Raw genomic sequence first — 27978 nt, forward strand, 5'->3', positions numbered from 1 at the left:
ACACCCTAAATAGATTTTCAAATCATTAAAAGAGTAATCTAGGGTTCTATCCTTAGATTTGAGTATTCTTGAAATGAGTTGATGTTGAGTTTTGAGTTCTTGAGTTCCTGATTCTTTTTGTAATTCTATTTCTAATTATTGAATTGCTATATGTTAAACATTGAGATTCTTGAGTTGATTCAATCATGTCTATATTTCATTATGAACCCTATTAATTGAGTATTCTTTAGATTATTAGTATATTTGAGTTCTGAGTATTAAGTTTTTCTATATTGTTATTCAGATCCTTGAGTTGAGTTATTCGTGTCTATATTTCAGCATGAACCCTATTTTGAGTTATAACTTTTGAAAATCCTTCAACGCCAACATTTTTTCTTTAAAATGAGTTTATGAGGAAGTAAAGAAGAGTTTGATAAAGAGTATAAGGGTACAAAGTATTTCCCAAATGTTTCATTTTTTACATGAAGAAACGGAGTATTATTTTAAGAAAATTGAAAGAGTTTTCAAAAAGATTAAGTACAGAGCGGTTACCTCTTAAAGGGGCCTTTTGAGTTATTATCTCAAGCCATAATGTATTTTACATTATTATCTCACAAAGATTAAGTACAAAGTTATTGTCTTTCGGCTCAATGCATCTGTCACTATATTGACCTTGCTTAGATGGTCACATTGTAATCCTTAAGCAACTCCATCCACCTCCTCTGCCTCAAATTTAAATCCTTCTGAGTAAATACATGTTGTAAAAGACGATGATCATTGAAAACTTCACCTTAACACCATAAAGATAGTGTCACCAAATCTTAAATGCAAAAACTACTGCTGTTAACTCTAAATCAGGGGTTGGGTAGCTCCTCTCATGTGTCTTCAATTTCCTTGGAGCATCAACTATAACGTTCATGTCCTACACCAACACAACACCCAAAGTTGGGAGTGTTGATGAGTCCACGATTTGGATTCATTTAGGGATTTATTTTAATGGATTTAGTGTCCTCAAATGCATATTTTGTCTCCAAAACTGAGGTAAATCCTTAAGTTTCAGGTATTTGGAGTTAGAGACAAAGCATGGACACTATGGAGCAAAAAGGAACAAGACAGCTGAAAGGACGAAGAAAAGAAGGCTTGGGGATTGCCAAAACCATTGGGAGAACCGCTGAACGGCCTAAATCTTGCCTAATGTTCTAGTGTGCTGAGCCCTGAAGGAAAAGATCAAGTTGGCGATGAAAGGTAGCAGTCGGCGCATCGCCGAACAGCTCGCGAAGTAGCACCATATCGCCCAATGATTCAAAACACAAAGATGTTGAAGACAAAAGCTGAAAGGCGATGAACCAGATCAAAGGGCGGATCGCCGAGTGTATCGGCGATCCCAACTAACTACGCCGAGTGATCCTTCGCAGCACAAATTTTTGAAAATATGAATACCAATTTAATTTTGTAGCTTAGTATCAAGTTGTAGGGAATTATTACTGATTTTTAGATTATTTTCAATTTTAGTTCTTAGGGTTTTTGGAAGACATTGTTCTTGAGCTTTGAAGGTTTTGAAAATTTTAATCTCCAAGAAATTGGAAGTGGGCATCAAAGAATCTTCATCTTAGACGTGTTTAAAGACATTTTCTATCGTACCCATTTGATGGAAACACTTTTTGGTATCGATTTCTATCTTTTTTTCATGTCTAGCTAAAACCTCAATTTTTGGGGTGTGATTATGTGAATATGGGTTAAATTTACTGTTGGGTATTGCTCATTGTTAGTCTATTTATTGTTTAAATGTGATTTCGTGTAGTAGATGTGTTTGAACTTAATGGGATTGTAGTTGCAAATACGATTTCATCTTAGTCTTTTTGGCTTGCTCGAGAGAGAGGTTTTAAAACCAAAATTACTAAATCGATAGCCTGTGGTTATTGGGTCGTCGTGCGTTTAGCGAGAGAGAGAGAATTCTAGACCTTCTCCCACACATTCAGCTCGAGAGAGTGAATGGGCTAAGGCGGAGGTTGGCTTAATTGCTGTAACTTGGTTTCGCGAGAAACCGAGTTGATTCGGGGTAAGTTGTTCGAGAGAAAATTTACCCCCACTAAAGTCTAGCTTAGTTACAAATGTTCAGCAATTTACTATCAATAGCATTTACCCGATGGTTTATTTTATCCCATATTCCTATCACATCCCAAGAATCTCGTCTCCCTATCTCGCATCTTTATATTTTTGCTATTTTTGGTTTATTAGTTGAATACAAACCCCCCATTGATAATTGACATTCATGTCATTTTTTTTATTTAATATGTTTGTTTTCGTAAATGTTTATAGCTATGATTGACTAGAACATAATTTAAATTTTCTATTTAATTCTCGATTACTAACCGCTCCCTTGGGACTCGACCCCAACCTATTCGGTTGGGTTATATTATTACACACGATCGAAGACACTTGAATTGGAAGTTGTGTCTTTGATTACGTCAAACATTAGTAAGCTTGTGATGAAATCCATATTAATCATTTCCCACTTCCATTCCGGAAGTTCTATATTTTGAGCCATACCGCCTAGCCTTTGGTGCTCTACTTTAACTTGTTGGCAATTCGGACACTTGGCCACAAACTTTGCAATGCCCTTCTTCATACTACTCCACCAATAAACATCTCTCAAATCACGATACATCTTTGTGGAACCCGGATGGATGGAATATCTTGAGTTATGAGCTTGCTCCATGATCCTATCTTGGAGTTCATCCAACCTTAGTACACACAATCTACCTTGATACCTCAATACACCATATCCCTCTTGTTCAAAAGCCATTACTTTTTTCTTTTGAACATTTGCCTTCAATTCAATCAAAATTGGGTCTTGATCCTGGTTCTCTTTTACTTCTGACACTAATGACGATTCAGCCCCATTCATCACCACTACTTCTCCTTTTGTGGAATCCATTAGTCGGACTCCTATGCGTGCAAGTCTGTGCACATCCTTTGCTAGTTCTTTCTTATATTCCTCAAAGTGGGTTGTACTACCCATGGACAACCTGCTCAAGGGATCAGCAACAACATTAGCCTTACTTGGGTGGTAAAGAATACTCATGTCATAATCCATGAGTAATTCTAACTACCTCATTTGTCTGAGAATAAGCTCTTTCTAAGTAAACACTTACTGAAGACTCTTGTGATCGGTGAACACATCCACATGAACACCATAAAGATAATAGTGTCATATTTTCAAAGCAAAAACTACGGTAGCCAACTCTAGATCCTGGGTTGGGAAGTTCCTCTCATGAACTTTCAACTGTCTGGAGGCATAAGCTATAACTTTTCCATTCTGCATTACTACACAACCCAACCCAACTTTAGACGCATCACAATAGACAACAAAGCCTTGCGTACCTTCTGGTAGGTCAAAACTGGGGCAGTAGTCAACCTCTTTTTCAATTCCTGAAAGCTTTTCTCACAAGCTTCAGACCATTGAAACTTCACTGTTTTCTGAGTCAACTTGGTCAAAGGAGACGAAATAGATGAGAACCCCTCTACGAACCTTCTATAATAGCCAGCCAAACCCAAGAAACTCCTAATATCAGTTGGAGATGTGGGTCTAGGCCAATTCTGCATTGCCTCAATTTTCTGAGTATCAACTTTAATTCCCTCTCCAGATACAATATGTCCTAAGAATGCTACAAACTCAAGCTAAAACTCACACTTAGAGAACGTGGCATACAACTCTCTATCTTTTAGAGTCTGAAGAATTATTCTGAGATGACTTGCATGATCTTCTTCATTCCTTGAATATATTAGTATGTCATCAATGAAGACAATAACAAACATATCTAAATAAGGTTTGAAAATTCTATTCAGAAGGTCCATGAATGTTGCAGGCACATTGGTCAAACCAAAGGACATGACTAGGAACTCATAATGACCATAACGGGTTCTGAAAGCTGTCTTTGGAATATCACATTCCCTTACTCTTAACTGATGGTAGCCAGATATGAGGTCTATCTTAGAGAAACAGGTGGCACCCTAGAATTGATCGAAAAGATTATCAATTCTCGGAAGAGCATACTTATTCTAGATGGTAACCTTATTCAACTGACGGTAATCTATACACATCCTAAGGGAACTATCCTTCTTTCTCACAAACAAAACCGAAGCACCCTAACGTAAGACACTTGGTCAAATAAAGCCCTTATCAATGAGGTCTTTCAATTGTTCTTTAAGCTCTTTTAACTCTGCTGGTGCCATTCTATATGGAGGAATAGATATAGGACGAGTATCTGGAAGAATATCTATACCGAAGTCTATTTCTCTCTTAGAAGGGACTCCCGGAAGATCATCTGGAAAGACTTCTGGAAACTCTTTTACTACTGAAACTAACTGAATAAGAGGTATATCAACACTAGAGTCATTAACTTAGACCAAGTGATAGACACACCCCTTAGAAACCAACTTCCTTGCCTTAAGGTACGAAATGAAACAGCCCTTAGGCACTGTTGAACTACTTTTGACCCTAAGACTGGCTCATTTGGAAACTCGAACTTGACAACTCAAGTTCTACAATCAACTGAGGCATAACAGGCATGAAGTCAATCCATACTAAGAATGACATCAAAATCTACCATGTCTAACTCAACTAAATCTGCCATGGTGCTCTTGTGATTGACGGAAATGGGACAATCACGATAGACTCTCTATGTTATAATAGACTCGCCAACAGGTGTAGAAACACTGTAGGGTTCACTAAGTTGCTTAGGAATAACAACAAAATTCATCGCAGCATACGGAGTTACAAAGGATAAACTCGCTCATGGATCTAGAAAAGCATAAACATTAGAGTTAAAGACTTGGATCATAGCAGTAACAACATATGGCGAATCATCTTGCTCTTTGCGACTTATGATAGCATATAGGTGGTTTGCTCCTCCGCCAGTACCTGAAGTATCCTCCTTAGGTGTAGCTTTGCCTGGTGGAGCAACTGAAGTAGACTGGGCTCTATTGCCCCCATTATTGTTACCCTGTTTGTTCTTTGGACATTCTCACATGAAATGACCATTCTGGCCACACTTGAAACAACCAGTAGGACCTTCACGACAAGTACTTGAGTGATTCCTACCACACTTAGCGCAGGCAGGAGGCTTACTACCCCTCTTGCGCCATACTACCCTGAGCATAGGCAGGTTTAGCTCTGAAATTCTAACTATTATACTCACTTTTGTTCTTTGGTGCAAGTGCACTTGTAGATGATGGAGAAGGTCCCTTCTGTTTCTGTTGGAAGGATGGCCGGTTGGCATTATTCTTCTGCTGCCCGGACTCATTCCTTGTCTTAGCTCTCTTATTCTTAAACTCTTCTCTATCCCTCAGCTTCTCTTCCTCAACCTGCTACACATAGACCATCAACCTTGCTATATCCATGTCACCTATTAGCATTGCAGCCTTACCTTTCTTACTCGACAGACGAGACAGCCCAGCAACAAATAAACTCATTATGTTCCTTATATCCGCAACCATCTCCGGAGCATAACGGTATAGTTGGGTGAACTTCAACCCATACTCATGAACACTTAGTGACTCTTGCTTAATGGTAAGGAACTCTCGTACCTTAGCCTCTTTCAGTTCTCGAGGAAAGAAATGCCACAAGAAGGCCTCATCAAAACAAGCCCAACTCGCAGGTGGTGCATCCTCAGCTCGGTTCTTCTTCTATTGATCGAACCAAATCCTAGAGACACCCTTCATTTGGTATGTAGCTAGTTCCACCCTCTCAGTATCAGCAATGTGCATGACATCAAGTACCTTTTGCAGCTCCTCAATANCCTCAAAACAAGCCCAACTCGCAGGTGGTGCATCCTCAGCTCGGTTCTTCTTCTATTGATCGAACCAAATCCTAGAGACACCCTTCATTTGGTATGTAGCTAGTTCCACCCTCTCAGTATCAGCAATGTGCATGACATCAAGTACCTTTTGCAGCTCCTCAATAAAGTTCTTTGGATCCTCACTAGTGCTTGAACCAGTGAAACTTAGAGGGTTCATCCTCAAGAACTCACGAATCCTCGAAGTATCAGCCTCTTCTTGTCGAGCTCCTCTTTACTGCCCAACATGTTTAGTCATAGCTTGAATCAACATCCTTATTGTTTCCCTGAACATATCATTAGTAACTTCTCATTAGGGTTGCACTTCAGGTGCATTAGGTACCCCTTGCTCCTCAACATTGCATCTAGCAGGACGGCCTCTGACAGCTCTTCGTGGAGGCATGATTAACTTAAAAACACGTGCAAGCACAAATTAGAAAGACACTTTATAGAGATGAACTCTATCGCATGAAATGAGTGTGAAAGAAATGAGATAATTTCCTATGTGTTGCAGCCTCTTAATTATAGATGTGGAGCACTTCACACCGATAACTAGGACTCTACAGACACGGCTTCACAGACTCTCTAGGACTCTTCAACTCTGTGCTCTAATACCAAGTTTGTCACGCCCCGAGCCTACACCCTGGATGTGACCGGCACTCGAGAACCATTGCTAGCCCCATGTAAACCCTTGGTCTGGCTTACTTACTCAGCGGAAGACTTATACTCAACAAAGATAAATATATGTAATAAACTAGAATGTTATACAGAAACATTCAACTGGCCAATAAGGCAAATTAAGTCTCAACATAATAGGATGTAAATGAATAAACTAAAGAACTAACATATGACTGTCTATGAAGCCTCTAAAACAACTGAGATGGATGTCGGGACAAGACCCCCGATCATCCTAACAAATGAAATACTAAAAAGCAAATGATAACAAAGGAGCCCTACAGAAAGCAAGGAGGCTCACCAACTGACTCTGAATGCTCAACTGGATCAATGAGGCGCTGGATGATGATCCTGGTTACCTGTGTCTGCATCATAATAAGATGCAAGCCAAATGGCATCAGTACATTGAATGTACGAGTATGCGAGGGGAATTCTAAATCAAGACATAAGCTTGAAAGGAAATGAAGAACTTACCTGGCTCAACTCAACTCAACTTAACTGAACTCATTTCAATATAAAGAAGTATAAAACAAGTGCAATATAAAGAAAAATTGTTTAAAACATATATGTCAACTCTGTGTATTTGGAAATACAATAATACTCTGTGTGTATGCAAAGATACACTATAACTCTGAAATGTATGTAAACTACAAATAAACTGTGTATATAAGAATACAATTACTTCTGTGGGAGTTTCTCGAACTGACAACCATCACGTCAGCACTATTGTGATGATAAAACATTTTTCCTCACACTGCCATGGCTACCCTATACCTTGCTGAGGGTATAGAACCTGAACTACTAAGTGGATCCACTAGTCTATATTAAAAAGCACTAAAGGAATCATATAAAAAGTATGACCCTTTTCTACCCATGATGGCTACATGGTTTATGGGGAATGTGAGTTGTCTGAACTCTCCCCCATATCGGTGCTCAATACTACTCCCAAAATATAATACTAACTATTATGTTTAAAAACATACTTCTTTCTGTGATTTGAGATAATTGCTCAAAAACTTAGCTCAAAGGATATTCTTGGAAATCAAAGCTTCCTCTCTTGCTTAATTGTGAAAACATTTATTATTTACTGAAAACTAGGTCAAAGGCTCTTTGGAAATCAAGGTTTCCTTTTCTTGTTTAAATGTGAAAACATTTCAACTCTTTGGGAATACATAGTCCCCATATACTTCAAAGAAATGAACTTCAACTTTACTTTTTACTCAACTCAAAACTCAAGTCTTAAAACAATCTTAAATCATTTGTAAAAGATATTTGGAAGACTCTATGAACTTCTCATGACTTGGCTCTTAACTTCTCTTTACTTGACTCTTAACTGATCCTTGAATTGAATAATGGATTCAAGGATTGAGATTTGTGATAGAAAAGATCTCATGATGTTTAGGAGTGTTTTTAGATAGTTAAACACGAGAAAAAATCAAGCAATCACTGTCTGAAAGCAAGTCTGCAACGCGGAGATGCATTTAAATATTTGGTCGCGAAATAAATTTTGAGGCAGAACAGTCCGTGACCAGTCCGCGACATAAAGAAAAATTGTCCTTTCTGAGGAACAAGTCCACATCGCGGACCTGGTACCCATATTTTGCCGACTTGTTCCTTTTTCATTTTCTAACCCCAAATTGCCTAAATTCGATTCTTTTTCTCCAATTATGTTTAAATTCAGATAGCAAGCATATGTACACAAGAATTTAATCAAACACAACTCTAAAATCGACCTTAAACTCTCAAGAACTCCTCAATCTCATCCCAAATTCAAGAATGAAAGTAAATTCAAGAACACACATCAAGAACATTCATAATTTCCACTTTTAGGACGAATTCATGTTGAATTAAACATGTTTGGTGTGTGGGTGTATGAATAACGTATCAGGACACTTCATCCAATTCTAAGTTTCAATGATCGCTCGTTAGTTTAATAACCCAACTAAATGAGTTGGGGTCAAATGCCACAGGGAGTGGTACGTGTCTAAGATTCAATAGCAAATTATGAATATGTTCACGTCAATCATAGGAATAGCCATTTACGAGTAAGAACATAATTCAAATTAAGGGTGTCATGAATGTCAAATAAGGGGGTTTTGGTTTTAAATTATCAGCTACAACAACAGCAAATAACATGAATTAACAAGCAATGAAATGGGTTCTTGGGATGTGATTGGATTATAGGATAATATAGACAAATGGGTGATTGCAACCGTTAGTCAATAGTTCTAAATCAGTGAATAAGCTAGACTTTAGTGGGGATAACCTCTCCTGAACAATTTACCCTGAATCAAATTGGTTTCTCTCAAACACCAACAAGCATGCAAATAAAAACAGCATTCGCTTTAGTCCATTCACTCTCTCGAGCTGAATATGTGGAGAAGGGTTTAGGATTCAATCTCTCGAGCTGAACCCATGACAACCCAATACCCACTGACCATCAATTCAGTAATCTTGGTTTTAAAACCTCTCTATCGAGCAAGCCAAAAACACGAAGGTAGAGTTGCATTTGCAACTACAACCCTTTAAATTAAACCACAATGACTGAATGAAATCACTTCTAAATAGCATTTAAATTAACAATTAGCAATACCCACAAGCTAAATCAACCCATAATCACATAATCACACCCCAAGAATTGGGGTTTTAGCTAGACATCATAAAAAGATAGAAATCGTTACCAAATTGTGTTTCCATCAACTGGGTAAGATTAATTTCGTCTTTACAAAGGTCCAAGTTGAAGAATCTCAAAGACCCACTTCCAATTTCTTAAAAATGGAAAACTTCAATTCTTTAAAGCTAAGGAAAAGTTTAGTCTCTATACTCAGAGTTCTCCACTGAAATTCTAAAAATTGATTCTAAGATTATGATAAAAGATCCTAAGATTAATGTTTTAAAATGTATTTATAGTCGGCAAACATATTCTGTAAAGGGCCATTCAACGCAGTAAGTCAGGATCGCCGATTAACTCGGCGATCTACCCTTTGGCCAAGTTCATCGCCTTTCTGCTTTGGCCTTCAGCATCTTCAAGTTTTGTAACTTTGGGCGATCCAACACTACAACGCGGAACCACTCAACGACACGCCGACTGCTCCTTTCTATCGCCAAATTGATTTTCTTCTTTAGGGCTTGGCACACTGGAACTTTAGGCAAGATGATGACCATTCGGCGACTCGCCAAAGGGACTCGGCGATTACCAGGCCTTCATTTCTTCGTTCTTTCAGCTCACTTCAATTCTTTTTGCAAATTAGTGTCCATGTTTTGTTCCTCAATCCAAATACCTGGAAATCAAGGGTTTTATATCAGTTATTAGCACAAAACAAGCATTTGAGGACACAAAATCTTTCCAAATCAAGCCCTAAATGAGTCCAAATTGTGGGCTCATCAACACCCCAACTTAAACTTTTGTTTGTCCTCAAGTAAAACTCAAGTTCAGCAGTTCAAAAAGGATGTCTCAAACAATGCTACATAAGACTCAATCATGAATGTACAAAAAAAGACTCAACTTACTTATGCAAGGATCAATTGTGCACTCAAAGATTCAAGTTGTGACTCACCATTATCAAAGAGTCTCAAGTTCACAATACTTGCTTCAAATGCAAGTTCAAGCTCAACAAAGGTACTCAAATGCCCTCACACAAAGGATGATTCCATATTCACACACAATGGTTCAACAAGTTATAGCTCCGGAATGACCATCAACACTCACACTCACACTCACAAAGATGAACACATGCATGACTCCACCCATAGGTTTGCCCTTATTTTCCAATCAACACTTGTTTCAGCTTACTCAAGATCAAAAATGTCTTTTCAAGGCTTGTAACGGGACTGAGTGTAAAGGTATGGTCATTTCGGCTCAGTGGTTGCTATCCTCATGATATGTGATATGAACAACACTTTCTTTCCTTTTCTTCATCATTCTCATTCATGCTCATTCACTTTCCATGAAATACCGGACACCCCATTTTCTTTTGCACTTTATTTCAAACTTTTTCATTCTTTTTCATTCCTCTTTTCTTTTTCTCTTTTTTTTTGTATGGAGGGGTTCCATCTTTCTCAAAACCATGGGTCAAAGGGGACTTCTTTGCGTTTCTTGATTTACCTTCTATTTTTAGCACACCCCAAACTTAGGCTTTTGGCCTAAGTTGGCTATTCAAACAAACCACAAATCATGAGGATTATGGGTAATGGATAAAGAAAGGTCACAATTTGCATCAAATTTCTTCCAAGAAAAAGGTTAAGGCTCAAAGGGTGTTCAAGTAAAGATCATACACTCACAAGGTTGGCCACAAAAGAGATATAATGTCAAATTGTTTCACACTCTTCAAAGTTGCCTAAGATCATTTCAAGAGATTGCATCACTTGGTCAACCGGACCAAAAGGGAAAAATCTAGGTGTCATCATACATGGTTCACGATAAGCTCATCACACAAGGCATTGGCACCAATATCAAACAAGACTCCACACTTTCGCTTGTGTGCAATGTTCTTCACAAGAAACTCATTTGATAACCGGCTAGTCACAACGAGATGCAAAAAGTTTACATATTGCCTATGCAACTTCATTTGGCCTCATCGTAGCCACACATTCACTTTTGTTCGATTATGAGCACTATTCAAGTCATCGATATTGATCAAAACCGATACTCAAATTTATAAGAGAACAGCCACATTCAAACGCAGTCAAGAGGTGGCACAAAAATTTTGGAAGGGTCCAAAATTCATTTACAATTACAACATAGAGCCACAAGCTCAAACATCCACAAAAACAATGTCAAAACACAAAATGTAGCATAAAACCCAATATATACAGAAAATGTCAACAAAACAAGAATCACAAAAGGTGGGCCTCACCCCACCACAAAACAAAAGCAATTTGTCCTCAAATGCAAGAAAATATCCAAAAGTTAATAATAAATAAAACTACAGAGAGGGAGGTAAAGAGAAATCTTATCTAAACAATCGCTCTATCTGCCGGGGCATCAATGCCCGGTGCAACATCAACAGTAGTAGGTCCACTAGGGTCAGCTAAAAGTGTATCTACCAAAGAAGTATGCACAACTGCATCTATCATGGCCTCCTCAGTCTCCGTAAGGCCCTCGTAAGAAGCCTCCTCAACAACCTCAAGCATCTTCTAATCTGTCTCAGTCTTAGACTCGGGATCAGCTGCCTCCTCAGCTTGAACATCATCTTCGGTGGTAGCCGGAGGAATATTTAGCTCAACTGGAACATCTGGGATCTCCACCGTCCCGAAAATCATGGACATGTCGGTGGACTTTAGCTGGTCCACATCTCTCCTCAGTGCAGCAATAGCAGCCTTTAGGGCCGTCACCTCCTCAACGGTAGCACTCAAAGGTGTCACAGCATCCGTGAGGGCTGTCTGAATCATGCTTAGAATGGAGGCCTCAAGTCTGGCGGCACGACGATCAGGAGAATGGGCTAGCTACCCCATCCGTAGTAATGCAGCCTGAGTGAGCGGGGGCCGGAAGGCAGCAGTAGCAGTACCAAATCTGGGAGGCAATGAAGCAGCAGTGGAACTAGGAGTATCAGAAGGAACAACACTGGATCTACCTGAAGGACCAGGGTCCGGAGTAGGCAATATTGCCTAAATATCAATAACCGGGGATGTGTCCACCGGGGTTGCCTTCTTCTTCTCCGCCTCATCTTTTAGGTACTCCACCTCAATCCTCTGTATGTCTGAAGAAGATATGGGAATCACTTCCACATCCTTCTTCTCATCTCTAGGAACCCGAGCTCATCTGCACAGCTCGGTGATCAACACCGAAAAGAGGAGGAAAGTCTGGGGCTGCTTGGCCCTCATCAGCATCTCTAGTTTAAAAAACATCCCCAGGTTCAACCGTGTCCCATTAATGATACACCCAAGACAGGTTGCTTTGGCGTGGCGGAGAATTGACTCGTTTTGGGATGGCATGATGGTGCTGCTGATGAAGCCAAACAAATACCTCGCAGCTACATTGTGGTCCTTCTTTTCAATTGCTACTCCAACTTCAAGCCACCTAGGACTACCGTCTGATATCAGGGGATCCAACCATTTCTTCATATTTTCTAGCGTCTTTGTCCTGATCTTGTATTAACAGTCATCATCAAGTCTCGTTGTGCATTCTAAGACTGCATTGATGGCAGCATAATCACATTGCACCATCTTAGCCCTAACAACCACGTAGTCAACAGGCTTGAATTTAGCTGTTGGGTTTTTCCCTTGTGGTATCAAGGCATTGTAAGCACTGTAGAATTCTCTGACCCAACTTGGAATGTACGGGCCACGGGGCTTGGTGAAGAGCTGGAATTTGTGGGACTTCAGACATCACATGATCTCTGGGTATCTATCAATGACACCATCAGTAGACACCCTCTTCTCCTCTATGATGGTCCTCAATCACTCAATCTTTAGTCTATTCATAGATCGGGGAGGAGGACCATGTATCGGTGGTGCTAGGACCATGGCTTGTGCTGGAGAGGGAGAAGTTATAGTGGCCTGGGATGTCCTGATCCTAGACGGATCATTCAGCCTCTTAGAATGCAGCTCTGCCATCTGTGTTGCTACTAGCTCATCATCCTCAGACTAAGAGGTTGCAGCCTAATGCTCCGGGTGCTCACGCTCACTCTCAGAAGTGGTGAGGTGAGTGACATAGATACCGTCACTATCAAAGACGACCTTCGGTGACGTAGGTGCCTTCCCTTTTCCTTTTCCCTTCCCATCTGTTGTGGGAAGTTTGGTAGCCTTCGCCTTAGATGCAGTTGCATCCTCATTGATCTTTATACAATTGGCCCTCTTGCGGGACGAAATGTCTCTACCAGCTACCTTAGGTCTAGCCATATCTGCAAGCACATTTTAGAAAGTTAGAAACAGTTCAAGCAGATGTGCAGAAAAATTAATTACACACAGACTTGCCGAAAGGATCGGTGAGTCGCTGAATCGCTTTGGCGAGCCAGATCAGGTTCGTCGAAAGGATTGGCTCAAAATTTTCTCAGACAAATGGCATGTCGGCGATGGAAAGGGCCTTTCAACGAATCGTCGATAGCTTTTGGCGAGGAAGGATTAGCCTGCCGAATGTTACAGTGCATTTTAGGGGTTAGGGGCGCAGAAAGGGCGATCAAGAAGGACTTTCGACGAGTCGCCGAGTGCACTCGGCAAACTCAGGCTCCTCGCCGAAAGTTGCAGAACCTGAACTCCAAATTTAGCATGAAATTAAAGGCGATAAGGGGGATTCGGCGAACCGCCGAGTGGTTTGGCGACGTCGACCCAGCTCGCCAAACGACTCAACGTGCCTACTGTCAACCCCAACTTCTAAATTCAACCCCGCAAGCCCCGAAAATAAAATTAAACCATGCATCCATTCAATTAAACCTAGACCCATACTACCCATTCCCCCCAGGATACTCAGACTTCTCTCGGTTTAGCCAAAATTGGTCATTTGACGACTTTGCCCTTAAGAATGACGTCAACCGCTCCATCATTGGGTAAATTACGTCATTTTGCACAAATGCGGGTTACTTAAACTTCACCCGACTAGACCCAACAACATGCAAGCACAACCCTACAATTTTAATCAATTTTAAGCACGAAAATTTTAGGAATTTCAACAAGAAAGGCATTTTGGGCAAAATATTTGAATTTAAAACAAGCACACATATACAATTACGATCAGAGAGACCCAGCACACATCATTAAGATAAAATCAATGCATAAGAGTAAAAATCGCTAAAAATGAATTAGGGGCTCGGAAAACCAACCTTAGATGCCGATAAAACAAGTTGAAAAGCTAGGCGGCAGAGAATCCAACTCCGAATATAAACTTGATGACTAATACGAGATAAAAATGAAAAAATACGGAAAATATTGTGTGGGTGTGAGTTTGGGAAGTTCAAAAGTGAGGATAGTGAAAGAGTTTGAAAATTTAAGCCTTTGGCCTTTAAAAATCGTCCAGTTCTTGCCTATTCGGCGACATAAGTTTTACTCGCCGACCCACTCGGTGATACGCCGAGTTGGTACTTATCTCACCGAGTTTTACAAGACCCCACATAATGTGGGGATACAAACGGCGGATAAAATCGTGATCGCCGACCTGGTCGGTGATTCGCTAATATGCTCCTGGGCTCACTGAGTTTTACAGACTCCAATTTAAAAATGTCTTGAGTCCAACGGCGGTCCAAGTCGAGCTTGCAGACCTCTTCGGCGAGTCACCAACTGGATTTTTAGCTCGCCAACCTGCACTTTTCAAACACCTTCCACACTTTGACATGCACAATCAACACACCATTATTTCAAACTCAAAAAGAAAGTAAATAGAAACGTGGGTTGCCTCCCAATCAGCGCCTTAGTTAACGTTGCGGCACGATGCAAGTCCACGCTCAAACCTCATTCTTTGGGTTGGCCAATTATTTTTTATCACTTATGGCCAACTCTACCCAACTCAGCAAAAATAGCAATAAATTTTCATCCTTTTGCTTAAATTCTCTATTGCAGATGAACCAAGAAGGTTCAAAAATATCATATTTATAGAAATGGGTTGCCGTGTTGGCTGTGGGGCACCGTAGAAGGAGAGGAGTTTTGGACTCCGATGGAATAGCAGGGTATTTACAAGATTTCTTTTATAGTTTTTAACTTAAAAATAATTTTCTTTTTCTTTTTCTTTTACTTTATAATATATTTTAAATAAACTTTTGGACTCAAAATACCAGATGTCAGTATTTAATTCGTCAAATTTTCATGTCATCGCGAGTGTATTTCACACACTTTATACTTTTAGTTTATCGTCAAAAAAATGTTCAATTGGTTCAAATTTGAAGGGGTAGAGGTGTTCAATAGGTACAAGTCTTAGTTGAGGTGTCTAAGTGAATTATGCGAACAATTTTAAGGGGTCGTCGATGACTTAAGCCCTAACTATATGTGAAGAGTCATAAGTCTTTGTGGTAAAAAAACTACATAATCATCTTCCCTCTCTATTCAAACTTGTGAAATCAACTAGCAATTATGATTAATAAAAGGGAAACGGGTCAAAAGTACCCCTCAACTTTGTTTTATTGGTTGACTATACCCTTACCGTTAAAATGAAGTTATTTTTGCCCCTGCCGTCTACAAACTTGTCACATGTACCCCTCAATTGGATGGAAAACCCCAAATCAACAAAAATAACCCGATTTACTTAAATTAACCAATTTAAACCCGATTCCAATCCATCTAATATATGACCCGCTTTGTTCATCTTCATCTTTTTCATATAAACATCAAGGCAAAAAATAATGGAGGAAAATACATTTTTAAAGACATGAATAACATTTCCATAACCTTATGGGATTAAGTAAATACAAGTAAGCCTAAAACCTCAACTTCCCCAACCTTTCTACTTTCCAGACGATTAAACCCATCGTCGCCGTAATCACTGTTCCGGCACCATTACAAAGCCCTAGCAATTCAGTCAGAAACTTTTATGCCATAATCATGAGATGTTTCAATCGATTTATTTCTAATTCTCTGTATCACCATTCCAGAACTATTTCCACATATCAAACACCTTATGTGCATTCACAATTCCACAGTCCAAGATTCAAAAAAATTCTGAAACCCATTTCTACAGCTTTACTAAACTGTTAATCAGTTCAAATTTCACAACATCAGCTCACGAATCAAAGTTGGCTCCATCAGGGAGAGTATCAGCGATAATTAATGAGATTTCAAATTTAACGTTGTTGGAAGTATCGAATTTAAGGAAGGTTCTAAGGAAAAGAATGAGGTATTGAAGAGATGTCTGTAATGGCATAATGATGCCCGAGACGTGAGTTGCGGAAAAAACAGAAAAGAAGGCGAAGAAGAATGTTTGATTTGAAGCTCAAGGAAGTGATGAAGATGAACAGTAGGAAGTAGGAAATAGGGAGACAGATAAATTAGGTTAAAAATGAAGATGAACATAGATAGGTTATATCATTTTATGGGTCGAATCGGGTTAAAATTGGTTAATTTAAATAAATCGGGATAATTTTGTTAATTTGGGATTTTCCATCCAATTGAGGGGTACATGTGACAAGTTTGGTAATGATAGGGGTAATAATAACTTTGTTTTAACTGTAAGGGCATAATCAATCAATAAAACAAAGTTGATGGGTATTTTTGACCCTTCTCCCTTAATAAAACATGAATGTTGCTCTTTTCTCTGTATTTAAGTTATTTTTCTATATATGTTTTTCTACGGATGTTTTTGATGGGTAAAGTGATGCGATATGATAAGTACTGAAGTACGAGTTAAACGATTTTCAAATTGGGTGGGTTGAATTTTATTTAAGCGGATCGGATTTTATTTAAGTGGATCGGATAAACTATTAAATAGAAAGTAAATTTTTAATTATATTAAAAATGTATCCATATAGGAATCATGTTGTTGGGTTCGAAAGTGATTAGGGCGTTATGCGGAAACATACAATTGCAAATCATGACATCGATAAATCATATGACAAAAAAGTTATACTAAAAATCAAAATATTATTATATGAAATTTGGCCAATTGGCCTACATATTAAAATCTAATAAAAAAAAACATTACAATTGTAGAGAGGAAATCTCTTCATAAACAAAAGTCTCTAAACGACTACATTGTGGATGATATTGTGTTCTTGATATGAGAAGAGGGGTATTCAATTTATAGAGTTTCAAACTTTTCCTCTTAGGAAAAAATAAACCAAATATGGAAGAACATTATGTTTTTCTTTTCGTAAAAATTCAAGCATTTGTGGTAATATTTTTACTTTCCTTTAAGGAGAAAATAGTACTTAAAATATGGTAAGAAAATCAGGGCAATACCCTAACAAATATCCCTTTTTGGCTGGATTTTCTTGATAAAACTTGACCACCTTCTTCACATGCATGATAATCTTCGTTCTTCACATAGTCTTCATCAGTGCTGATTGTCATGGTTAAAAATAAAGTTTCAAGTATAAAGGTTAAAATGATTTTAAAATATTTTATTTTTATTTTCAAAGATGCAGCAACAAGAATGTAGAAAATATTGCTTAAATCTCTTCTCCACATGTATCTTGGACAAAGATCTTCTTAATTATCAAATTAGTTGCAAATTGATTCGAAACCGCGTTGAACCTATATCTTGTTGAGCCATAGGATTGTTGGACCATGTGCTCTAATATCATTTGTTGGGTTCGAAATTAATTAGGGCGTCATGCAAAAACTTACAATTGCAAATCATGACATCGATAAATCAGATGAAAACAATTTATACCATAAATTAAATTATTATTATGTGGAATTTGACCAATTGACATACATATTAAAAACTAATAAAAATATTAAAATTGTAGATAGAAAATCTCCCCATAAACAAAATTCTCTAAACGACTACATTGTGGATTCTATTGTGTTCTTGATATAAGAAGAGGAGTCTTCAATTTATAGAGTTCCAAAGTTTTACTCTAAGGAAAAAATAAACCAAATATGGAAGAGAATTATGTTTTCCTTTTAGGAAAAATTCATGCATTTATGGTAATAATTTGATTTTCATTTAAGAAAAAGATAAAACTTAAAATATGGTAAGAGAATTAAGACAAAACTCTAACACATGTAAGCGACACGTAAGATAATAAAAGTGGTGGCATAATATTTAATTGTTCAAGGATAAATATGTGCCTAAAATTGGACGACAAAGACAAATATATCAAAAAAGTATGACTAAGAATAAATACAACTCCTTTCTTAGAATACAAGGGCAAATATGATCGTTTTTCATAAATTATATAAGGTGGTTATGTCAAAAAAGAAAAAAATGATTTTATTTATAAAATAGAAAATTATAAATGAAATAAAAATAAAAATATAATATTGAAGAAATAATAGAAGATCCTTTTTTTGGAGTGAAAAATAAAGTTGTGGGTTGGAGTTGATTTTCTCTAAATATATAGAGATTCTTTATATTTGGAGATAAAAATAGAAATTTGAGTTAGAGATGATCTCATACTATGCAGTTTTACCTGTCTAAAAATATTAATCAATAAATTATAAGTATTATAATCAAAACATCACTTATTCATAAAGAAAAATAGAATGCTTCAAATAATGAAATAATAAAATATGATAATTTTAAGATATCGAACAAAAACATGAAGATCAATGGTAAATAAAAAAATAAAATTCGACTATGTATTTCTTTTTAAATAGCGATATTCACTCTTGCGACATTTTCAATTACTAGTAAATAAGTAATGATATAACTTGTTATTTGAATTACCTATAACTTTCTTCATTTTATAAATAAAAAAATTACTAAATATCATTCACTTTTTTTAAAATTATAAGGATAAAAAGATTTAACTAAAGAATTTAACATATAATTTTTATAAGACTTATTAGATTTCCCCAAAATATTAGACGTCAAGATATGTTTAAGATGTACAATCAAACATTTAAGACATAATTATCACAGAACTAAGAGCCCGTTTAGATTGACTTAGTAAAAGATAGATTTTAAATTAAAAGAATAAAAAGTCAAACTTAAATAATTTTTTAATCAAAGCATAAAAAGTAAGGAAACTTCTACTTTTGATTTTTAACTTTTTTAAGTCAACGTAAACTTATTTTAAATTATTTTTAACTTTGCTAAACACTCACAAAAATTAAAAATAATTTAAAATTAAGTTTGATTAACTTTTAAGTCAATCCAAACAGATTCTAAGAATATATTTGAATTGACTTTTAATTTTTGACGTATATAATTTTAATTTAAAATTAAATCCTTATAAAAATACTTAAAAGGGGCTTTTTAAATTAGCTAAAGCGTTTTCACAGTGCCTTTTTATAAAACCCTGATCTCTTTCTTGTCAATTTATTTATTTTCCATTAATAAATTACCCTTTTTTGTCAATTGATTGATTTTCTATTAATAAAAAAATTACCTTTTGTTGTCAATTAATTCATTTTCATGTTTTCACCGTTGTGACTAGTGTATAAGTAGGCATCCATCCACTGAGCGTTTTGTATACAATTAATTAACATGGACGCCATCAATCTCTTTCTCTATCTTTTTCTCTCTGTTTTCACCTTTTATCTCGTCCGGGGTATGGCGGTGGCTCATCTTCGCCGGCGTAAAAATCGACTCCCACCGGGAACCCTTGGCCTGCCCTTTATCGGAGAAACCCTCCAGTTAATTTCTGCCTACAAGACGGAAAATCCTGAACCCTTCATCGATGACCGAGTTTCTAAATACGGCAACATTTTCACCACCCATGTTTTTGGTGAACCGACGGTTTTCTCCGCTGACCCGGAAACGAACCGGTTTATTTTGCAGAATGAAGGCCGGCTTTTTGAGTCCAGCTATCCCGGTTCGATACAGAATTTGCTTGGGAGGTACTCTCTGTTGCTTATGAGAGGAACTCTACACAAAAGAATGCATTCATTAACTATGAGTTTTGCTAATTCTTCCATCCTTAAAGACCATCTGTTGGCCGATATAGATCGGTTGGTTAGGCTTAATTTGGATTCCTGGACCGGCCGGGTTTTCCTCATGGACGAGGCTAAAAAGGTAATAATTGAGTAATTTCTTTATTTTTTTCAATTCGGCGCAAAAGGGAGTGTTGAGTTTTGATGGATTAGAGAATAAGAAATTCATAGATGAGTCAGATTTCCAAGGTTTGTGGTGGGGTATCATAACTTAAGTGTATTTTTCCAAATTAATTAATGGAGACATAGAGTATTATTATGTATTGGTAATAAGTAAAGATGGTTGTAATTATGATGATAACACATGTGACATGTCCATAGAAAGAAGAATGTGATGTTATCATGCCTTTTTTTTTTTCGAAAATGTAATTCAGTTTTAACATGATGATGGATGTGCAGATAACGTTTAATCTAACAGTGAAGCAGCTGATGAGTTTTGATCCATGTGAGTGGACTGAAAATCTGATGAAAGAGTATATGCTTGTTATTGAAGGTTTCTTCAGTATTCCTTTACCTATTTTCTCATCCACCTACCGCAAGGCCATTCAAGTATGTATATACTTCAGTTCTATCCAATAAACTTAGCTTGGTTGTTATGAATAATCATATATAGATTATTTGTAATTCAGGCGAGAACTAAAGTAGCGGAGGCGTTGGGATTAGTAGTGAGAGATAGGAGGAAAGAGAGAGAAGGAGGAGAGAGAAAGAATGATATGTTGGAGTCGTTGTTTGAAGGAGATGGCGCCGCCGGAGTTGAAGGAGGAGGATTTTCCGATGAGGAAATTGTTGATTTTATACTGGCGTTGCTTGTTGCTGGCTATGAAACCACCTCTACCATCATGACCCTTGCTGTCAAATTCCTCACCGAGACACCCCATGCTCTCTCACAACTTAAGGTCGGTCCCATTCTAATCTTCTTTATTATTCGTGTTTATATAACTTATATTTTTCTTTTTAATCACATTTTTACTTCAAATAATTTGCCATTTTATCTTCGATGAAACCGAGAAAAATAGTATCTTTTGAATAAGTTTTCGTGCAGTTAAAATTGGATCGGAGAGAGTACCTAAGTACTTCATTCCTTGTATATTTAATTTAAGGGGAAAATAATATTACTCATAAGTACTATATTGCCACAGATGAGGTGAAAATAAATAAAGTATGTCGAAGTACTTTATTAGAATTTAATGATTTTAACTATATGATTCTTAGTATATAAGAGAATGTTGCGTAGAGAATATTATTAATTAAATGGATGATATAATTTGTGTAGTGGACCCTAAAGTTGCTACCCACATGTTTGACCTGTTAGACGAATTATCTACTCATCTAAATTCTCATCCAAGCAAATTGACAATTCTGATTAATAGTCTTAAGTCATTTGTACAACTACAAATCAAGGAATATTTCTTCCACAAAATTATATACTTTTCCGGCTCCTATCCATTTTTCTCTCATTGTCTTCATCTCCATTTTGTTAACTTCTTACTTGGATGGATGGATGACATATGTCCAATTTTAATATTAATGATGTAGATTTGATTAACTAAAGTTAGATCTAAACTATGGTTAGATTTATAAATGTTCCCATGATTTGTTCTCAAAAGATCATCTTCATCTTTAATGTCCTCTACTCCTCCCCATAAGATCAAAAGAGAATTTAGCTATATTTTTAAATCTAAAACTACAATTGTTCCGTCCTCCATTTTATGTGTCTCTTATATAAAGTTGAGGAAATGGAGATCCGTTAGTCACCGACCCTTGATTTACGTACCACAATACTTTATTTTTCTACACTTGAGTACTCGAGGAACAACATTCTGTAACTTTTTGTTATTTGTAAACTACTTTTGAATTCTTAAGTTTATCTCCATTTGTTTTTGGGAAGGGGAAAATGTCAAAGAGGGTAGCTATTTTTTTCAGCTAGTGATCCGAATCTAGCTAGTAAATCATTCAATATATTCACTCGCTTTCAGTATTCCTCCCCCCCCCCAAAAAAAAATACTTGAGCCTTTTGGGTTGAGCTCATCACACTAAAGCTTGTCCAGTGCGGGTCTATGTGCACCCATAAAAAATAGCCGACGACGGATTTCATAAAAAAAAATAAAAAAGAAGAAAATCTTGTATGTTATTTTTTTTTTATACAAAGAAAAGGTTTAGTACGTATGTAATTTGGAATAATTAAACTTGAAAAAAAATGCATAGCATTCATAAGATGGTGTTTGTGGCCGACAAAGACGAGAAATTGGCAATTGGTACTGAAAAAAAGGACCGTTGGGTAGCCCCATGTGTCCTCACTCTTTGTTGTATCAACATCACACGTGCATCCAAGTTCACATTCAATCCCATACCCACTCTACCATTTTATAATACCCATTACTTTATTTAACTTTCTATCTATATTTTATTTATATACTTCCATTTCTATTCTTATTAAAAATAGATCTTTCTTAAGAAGATTTGTAATTAAGATACTTCTTTCCTGGTTTGGTAGACTCACGTCAACAAGCTCAACTATTAAAATTAAATTATTTCATTAAGCGCTATGAAAAGTGTCTTTCTTTTTTTAAAATAAATAATAGTCACGAATATAAGGTTTGTTTAGTGCGGGTGACCTCTTCTATACAATTTGCGAGCTATTGCATATGAGCGGAATTTTACCTGCGCGCACTCAAAAATTTTTCGCTTCTAATAAAGAAATAGTACTTTCAAGTAGTAAAAGCAGTATTACTCTGTCTTTTAGATTTGTAAGTGTACCTAGAGAAGTGCTCCCAAAACGGAAAGATTCCATAACATGGGGGTCAAACTTTTCAATGTCTGTATAGAGTGTTTTCCACTATTGATCGGAGGTGATATATATTTCATGGAATTAGTTTGAAATGTACGAAAGCTATTTAGACATTAAGATTATTAAAAAAATGTACTAAATAAAGTAGAAGAAAAATTGTTTGATTGTTGATGTTAATCTTTCTTTGGAGTATAGTTGGGGTACTAAAACTCATTTTTAGAGGCTATTGACTTTTAACCATTTTTTTTAGTTTTGAAAGGGTTTGAGTTTGCAAAAAGTGCTTAAAAAGAACAACTTGAATGTTGAAAAAAAAGGTATAAAGAAACCAAAAGTTGGGGATTCCTAATATAAGCCACTTAGAAAAAGTTAATTCAAATACCCTCTAAAATTAAGATGGATGTTTGAATTGACTTTTTAGAAATAGTGAATATAACTTAAAGAGTAAAAGTTAAGATGTGGGCTTGAATTAACCTATTTTAAGTAGTTTTTGATTTTTTATTTTTGCAAGTGTTTGGGAATAAAAATAAGTTCAAAATTATAAAGTTGGGCATAAAAAAGTCAAACAATTAGAAAGATACTCCGTGTCTCTAATTACTTATGGACTTTTCTTTTTTACTTGTCAATTTTGACAAATCAAGTAAGTACAATTTTTTTTATCTATTATACCCTCAATTAATTAATTTTGAAAAAGGTAGAACTTCTTGAAAATTTTAAAATTTTAAATTTTAATTCATCCACTTCATAATTAATAAGGATAAAATAGTAAACTCACTATACCATAATTGTTTCCTTAGTAGATGTGTCAATCCAAAATTGAACAAGTAATTAGGGATCGGTGAAGTACTTTTTATCTTTTTCTAAACACCATATATATATATATATTTAAAAAACTTATAAATCAAGAATATTTAAACTAAGAGCCCGTTTGAATTGACTTAAAAAAAGTAGCTTTTAAGTCAAAAATAAAAAGTCAAATTGAAATGACTTTTAAGTCAAAAAATAAAAAGTAGGGGAAGATCTACTTTTGCTTTCTGACTTATTTTAAGTCATTTTTTTACTTATTTTAAGTTATTTTTTATCCTGCCAAACACTTCGTAACTTATTTTAAGTAATTTTTTATATTTGCTAAACATTTTCAGAAGTCAAAAACTACTTAAAAGTAGTTTGACCAATTTTTAAGCCAATTCAAACGGGCGCTAAGCCAAATCTAAACATCCTCCAAGACATGTGACATATAGTAAAAAAATAGGAAGCGAAAGTAAAGGGTGTAGAATATAGTCTAAGAAGAGCAGAAGCATAGGGTCTATATGTTTCTGTCGAATAAAGGGAAAAAAATGACCAAACTCCTGCACGCCTATGTTTGCCTTTTTGTTTTCTTTTGAAAAAATTGAGCTAAATTTATTTATTTATTAGTTTTTTTAAAAAAATAGTATCTTTCTCTATTAAAATAAGGCGGAATGACCTGGGAGACCCTTGCACTTGACTCCGTTTGTAAGTTGGACCCTCCTACTTATCAATTTGCCAACTGAACCCCTAAACATTAGGGGTTCAGTTGGCAAATTGATTAGTAGGAGGATCGAACTTACAAACGGAGCCAAATACAAGGGTCTCCCAGGTCATTCCGCCTTAAAATAACTAATTCAAACTTTTTATTTTATCTTTCATGAGAACTTTTTATTACCACACTAATCATGACACGTTTTAAATTACAAGCTTCAAAACTCTTATATAACTTGGTATATTCCGAAGTTTGTTTTCTTCTTAATTAGATTTTGTGTAGTAAAATATGAATGTATTAATTTGCACGGAGAAATTCTCCCACTTATTTTTACTTGTCCCTTATACAGAAAACAATTTTTTAAAATTTGTTCATTTTAGTAAATCAAGAGAGATTTACTATTTTTTTCAATATTACTCTTATCATTGAGTTACTACCATTCCCCTTGGTTTTGATTTGTTTGTTTTAGTTCATTTCAAAATGAATATTTTTTTGACAACTTGTTAATTTCAACTTTCCTGGTTAAGTTCACAAGATAAAACGACATTTTTAGTATATTCTACACATTTTTTTAATTGAAGATCTCAATATTTAAATATTTTAATTTCTTAAATTTCATGTCAAGCCAAAATCAACAAACAAACTAACAAAAGAGTACATAAACTACTACTATTTGTCAAACTTAGATTTTCAAAGTAAAATTAATAAACATGAGTGAAATAAAAAAGAAATGAGGAGTAATAAATAAATGATTGAAAAAAGGGGAAGACTTTAGGAAAATGGTGTGGCTGATCTGGGATTAGAAGTCAGAAAAAAGTAAAAGAGCTAAATTTCTAAGGAGGGTTGAAAGTTGAGACTACTGTGTCTGCTCTGATTTAATGACATTTTTAACTTTTCTTTTCCTACTCCTTCATCCCAATGACTTTGTTTTTTCTTCTTTTTCCTGTCCTATACGATACACATACACCCAACTTCATTTCTTTATGTTATTTGATGTTTTTAATGTTTTCATTTCTTTCAAATAATTAAGAAGAGATTATTTTTTCCTAACCTTACCCTTATTTATTCAAGTGAGTATTTTTCACCTAACTACACATTATGCCAATTTAGAAAGATGCATATTTTGATTGAGGGTAATTTAGTGAAAACAATTGTTAGAAAATTGATCTATTTTATTTTTTTAGTTTTTTAACACTTAATTTGTGTGATCGAGTCTATTACACGCGCGCTGATTGGATGAGAAAAGGGCTTTAATAATTGTGTTCTGGGTTTAAGGATTTAGTTGGCAAAGTGATGAGTATGTGGTTCAATTGACAAATGTAGCCAGGTCATTCCGACAGAGGGTGGGACTTGTTCTTTGTTGCTTTATGTAATTCTAATTTTGGTTGGGTAATTTAGCGTTCACTAGCTTACTTGTTTGCATTATCCATAATAGATTTTGTACGCTTCTTTAGAAATAACAAATGAAATGCATGTTTTTATCATAATACCTAAATTAGTTGGTGTATAGTCTCAAAAATTGATTTGGGAATGAATAATGGTGTGTTCTCTTCATATGTTAAAATGGGACAATTAAAAGTGAACGAACAGAAGAGTATTATAATTTATTCAAACAATCTACTCTTGGTAAATTTGAGTTGACACAGGAAAAGAAGATCATTATTGATCATGAGATTGGATCATATTGTCTATAGAGGAAAAAATCATTTTAATAGAATCATTAGCCAAGAATTATACATATTAAAGAATCACTAGCCAGGAAGTCGGCGAAAATGAATTATTGATTATAATTATAATTGAACGTGTTTTGGCAGGAAGAGCACGAGGAGATCAGGTTAAGAAAAGGTGAAGTTGAGTCTTTACAATGGGAAGATTACAAGTCAATGCCCTTCACTCAATGTGTAAGTGCATTACTTCAACAAAATCAAGCTCAACTTACACATTATAATCTATTATGCTCTCATGTCATCAGTTTGTCTATGATTTCATCTTCAGGTTGTTAATGAAACTCTACGAATCGCTAACATAATTAGCGGAGTGTTCAGGAGAGCCATGACTGACATAAATATCAAAGGTAAGTTGTCATTACCTTATTTGTGGTTTAAGGGAAGATTTCTCTACAAATAAAGAATTTTGCGGCAATAATATAATATGATATTTATAACCAACACTGTACAAATGTCGCTAAAGGCTTTAGCGACTCTAGATGCAATAAATGACATTAACTCAATTGTTGCTAAAAGGAAAATCTATTGCCACTAAATGTTGTAGTGTTTCTCTCTCGATATGTTTATAACATGACACTTCCAATATGGAATACAATACTTTGAACTTACATGTGAAGAGTAAAATCCGTATCAGTTAATAAGATGTTCTCGTTTAATGTCATTAGTTTGGGGAATATGATTAGTTCTATTACTATGTCAACAAGATATGATCGACATTTGGCACTAAAACAGTTGAAGTTTATGATTTTCTTTCAGGTTATACCATTCCCAAAGGTTGGAAGGTTTTTGCTTCTTTCCGAGCTGTTCATCTAGACCATGAACATTTCAAAGATGCGCGTACATTTGATCCATGGAGGTGGCAGGTGCTTTAATATATCCATCTCAATCTATTCCATATAAAATCTGAATACAAGTGTTGACTCACGTGAATAAACATTTATCAAAATGTGTGAAAATGTACAGAATAGTGCAGGACCGACAAGCTCACCTAACGTATTCACACCATTTGGTGGGGGACCTCGTCGCTGTCCTGGTTACGAGCTTGCTAGAGTGGAACTCTCTGTTTTCCTACACCACTTGGTCACTCGTTTTAGGTATGCTATGTAGATTTCATTTTCCACATACGCAATACTATGATTAGTGTAGAGCACTTATATTGGTGGTGATTGCAGTTGGGTTCCGGCTGAGGCAGATAAGTTAATTTTCTTCCCAACGACAAGGATGCAGAAGCGATATCCAATTAACGTCCAACATCGAAGCTTGTTTGAGCAGAGAGAAGAAGAGAATGATTTGTGAGATTGTAGAATGCAGAGTGGAGGTGTATGAAAAGGGGTTAAATAAGACAATAGTATATAGGTGTAGCATATACATAGAAAATTAAATTATTTTGTAGTGAATTGAGCAGAGATCACATTCCCTCTGATCTGCTGGGGGAATCAGGAAGATTTTATTCTGAGCAAGTGCTTATTATATAATAGTAATGCAAAGCTTTTAATGTATGTTAATTAGCATGGTTAAAGATCTAATTGCCTTCGAAACTCCAATGTGGGCTCCGGACACCGGATGGGAAACCAAAAAAATAAATAAGGCCAACTAATACAAACATTATTAATATGCTCTATTTAGTATTTTATTCTTTTATACATCCCTTCAAACGATGCCTAAGAGGTATGTGTATTTGGGGAAAATTCTCAATCAATTACATCAAGGAATAGACTTTGTAACTAGTAGTCAAATTTAATTACAATTTCCTTGCATCATATCATCGACTACATTAAGGAATAGACATTGTAACTCAGTCATATGTTACTAAATCACTTTGGTGACTGGCGAGAGTAGGGAAGGCAATTGGGGGAGGGCGGGGCAAGGCACACCCTTAATAGGGCAGGGAAGGGGAAGCTTTAAACGGGGCTGGGTAGGGCAGGGCAGGGCAAATTATTTAGAGTAACTTACAAAAATAACTATATTTATAGGGTTAATGAATATCAATAGCTATAAGTATGTTATTTACAA

The 27978-nt window shown here is 36.0% G+C and overlaps 2 protein-coding genes across 2 annotated transcripts in view; both read left to right on the forward strand.

The window, feature by feature from the left end:
- Positions 1–841: 841 nt before the first annotated feature.
- The window catches only part of LOC125874176 (putative ABC1 protein At2g40090), a 211666-nt gene continuing 184529 nt past the window's right edge, over positions 842–27978 (forward strand). The window contains exon 1 of the mRNA XM_049555020.1: positions 842–845. The gene's annotated coding sequence lies outside the window, so the exon portion shown is untranslated. The remainder of the gene's footprint in view (positions 846–27978) is intronic.
- LOC125874177 (cytochrome P450 90A1) lies at positions 19486–27487 on the forward strand. The gene is made up of 8 exons (XM_049555022.1): positions 19486–20034; positions 20352–20501; positions 20582–20848; positions 26053–26139; positions 26234–26312; positions 26722–26828; positions 26929–27059; positions 27138–27487. Exons 1-8 carry the CDS (start codon positions 19507–19509, stop codon positions 27259–27261), a joined length of 1473 nt encoding a protein of 490 aa, XP_049410979.1. The 5' UTR covers positions 19486–19506; the 3' UTR covers positions 27262–27487.

Source organism: Solanum stenotomum, chromosome 8 (assembly GCF_019186545.1).
Source record: "Solanum stenotomum isolate F172 chromosome 8, ASM1918654v1, whole genome shotgun sequence".
Lineage (NCBI taxonomy): Eukaryota > Viridiplantae > Streptophyta > Magnoliopsida > Solanales > Solanaceae > Solanum > Solanum stenotomum.

Bases quoted from the DNA above. Each gene is read 5' to 3' on its own strand.
- LOC125874177 (XM_049555022.1), top strand. From the start codon at position 19,507: ATGGACGCCATCAATCTCTTTCTCTATCTTTTTCTCTCTGTTTTCACC. The intron at 20,849-26,052 runs GTCGGTCCCATT...GTGTTTTGGCAG, and splicing joins ATGCTCTCTCACAACTTAAG to GAAGAGCACGAGGAGATCAG. The intron at 26,313-26,721 runs GTAAGTTGTCAT...ATTTTCTTTCAG, and splicing joins GACTGACATAAATATCAAAG to GTTATACCATTCCCAAAGGT.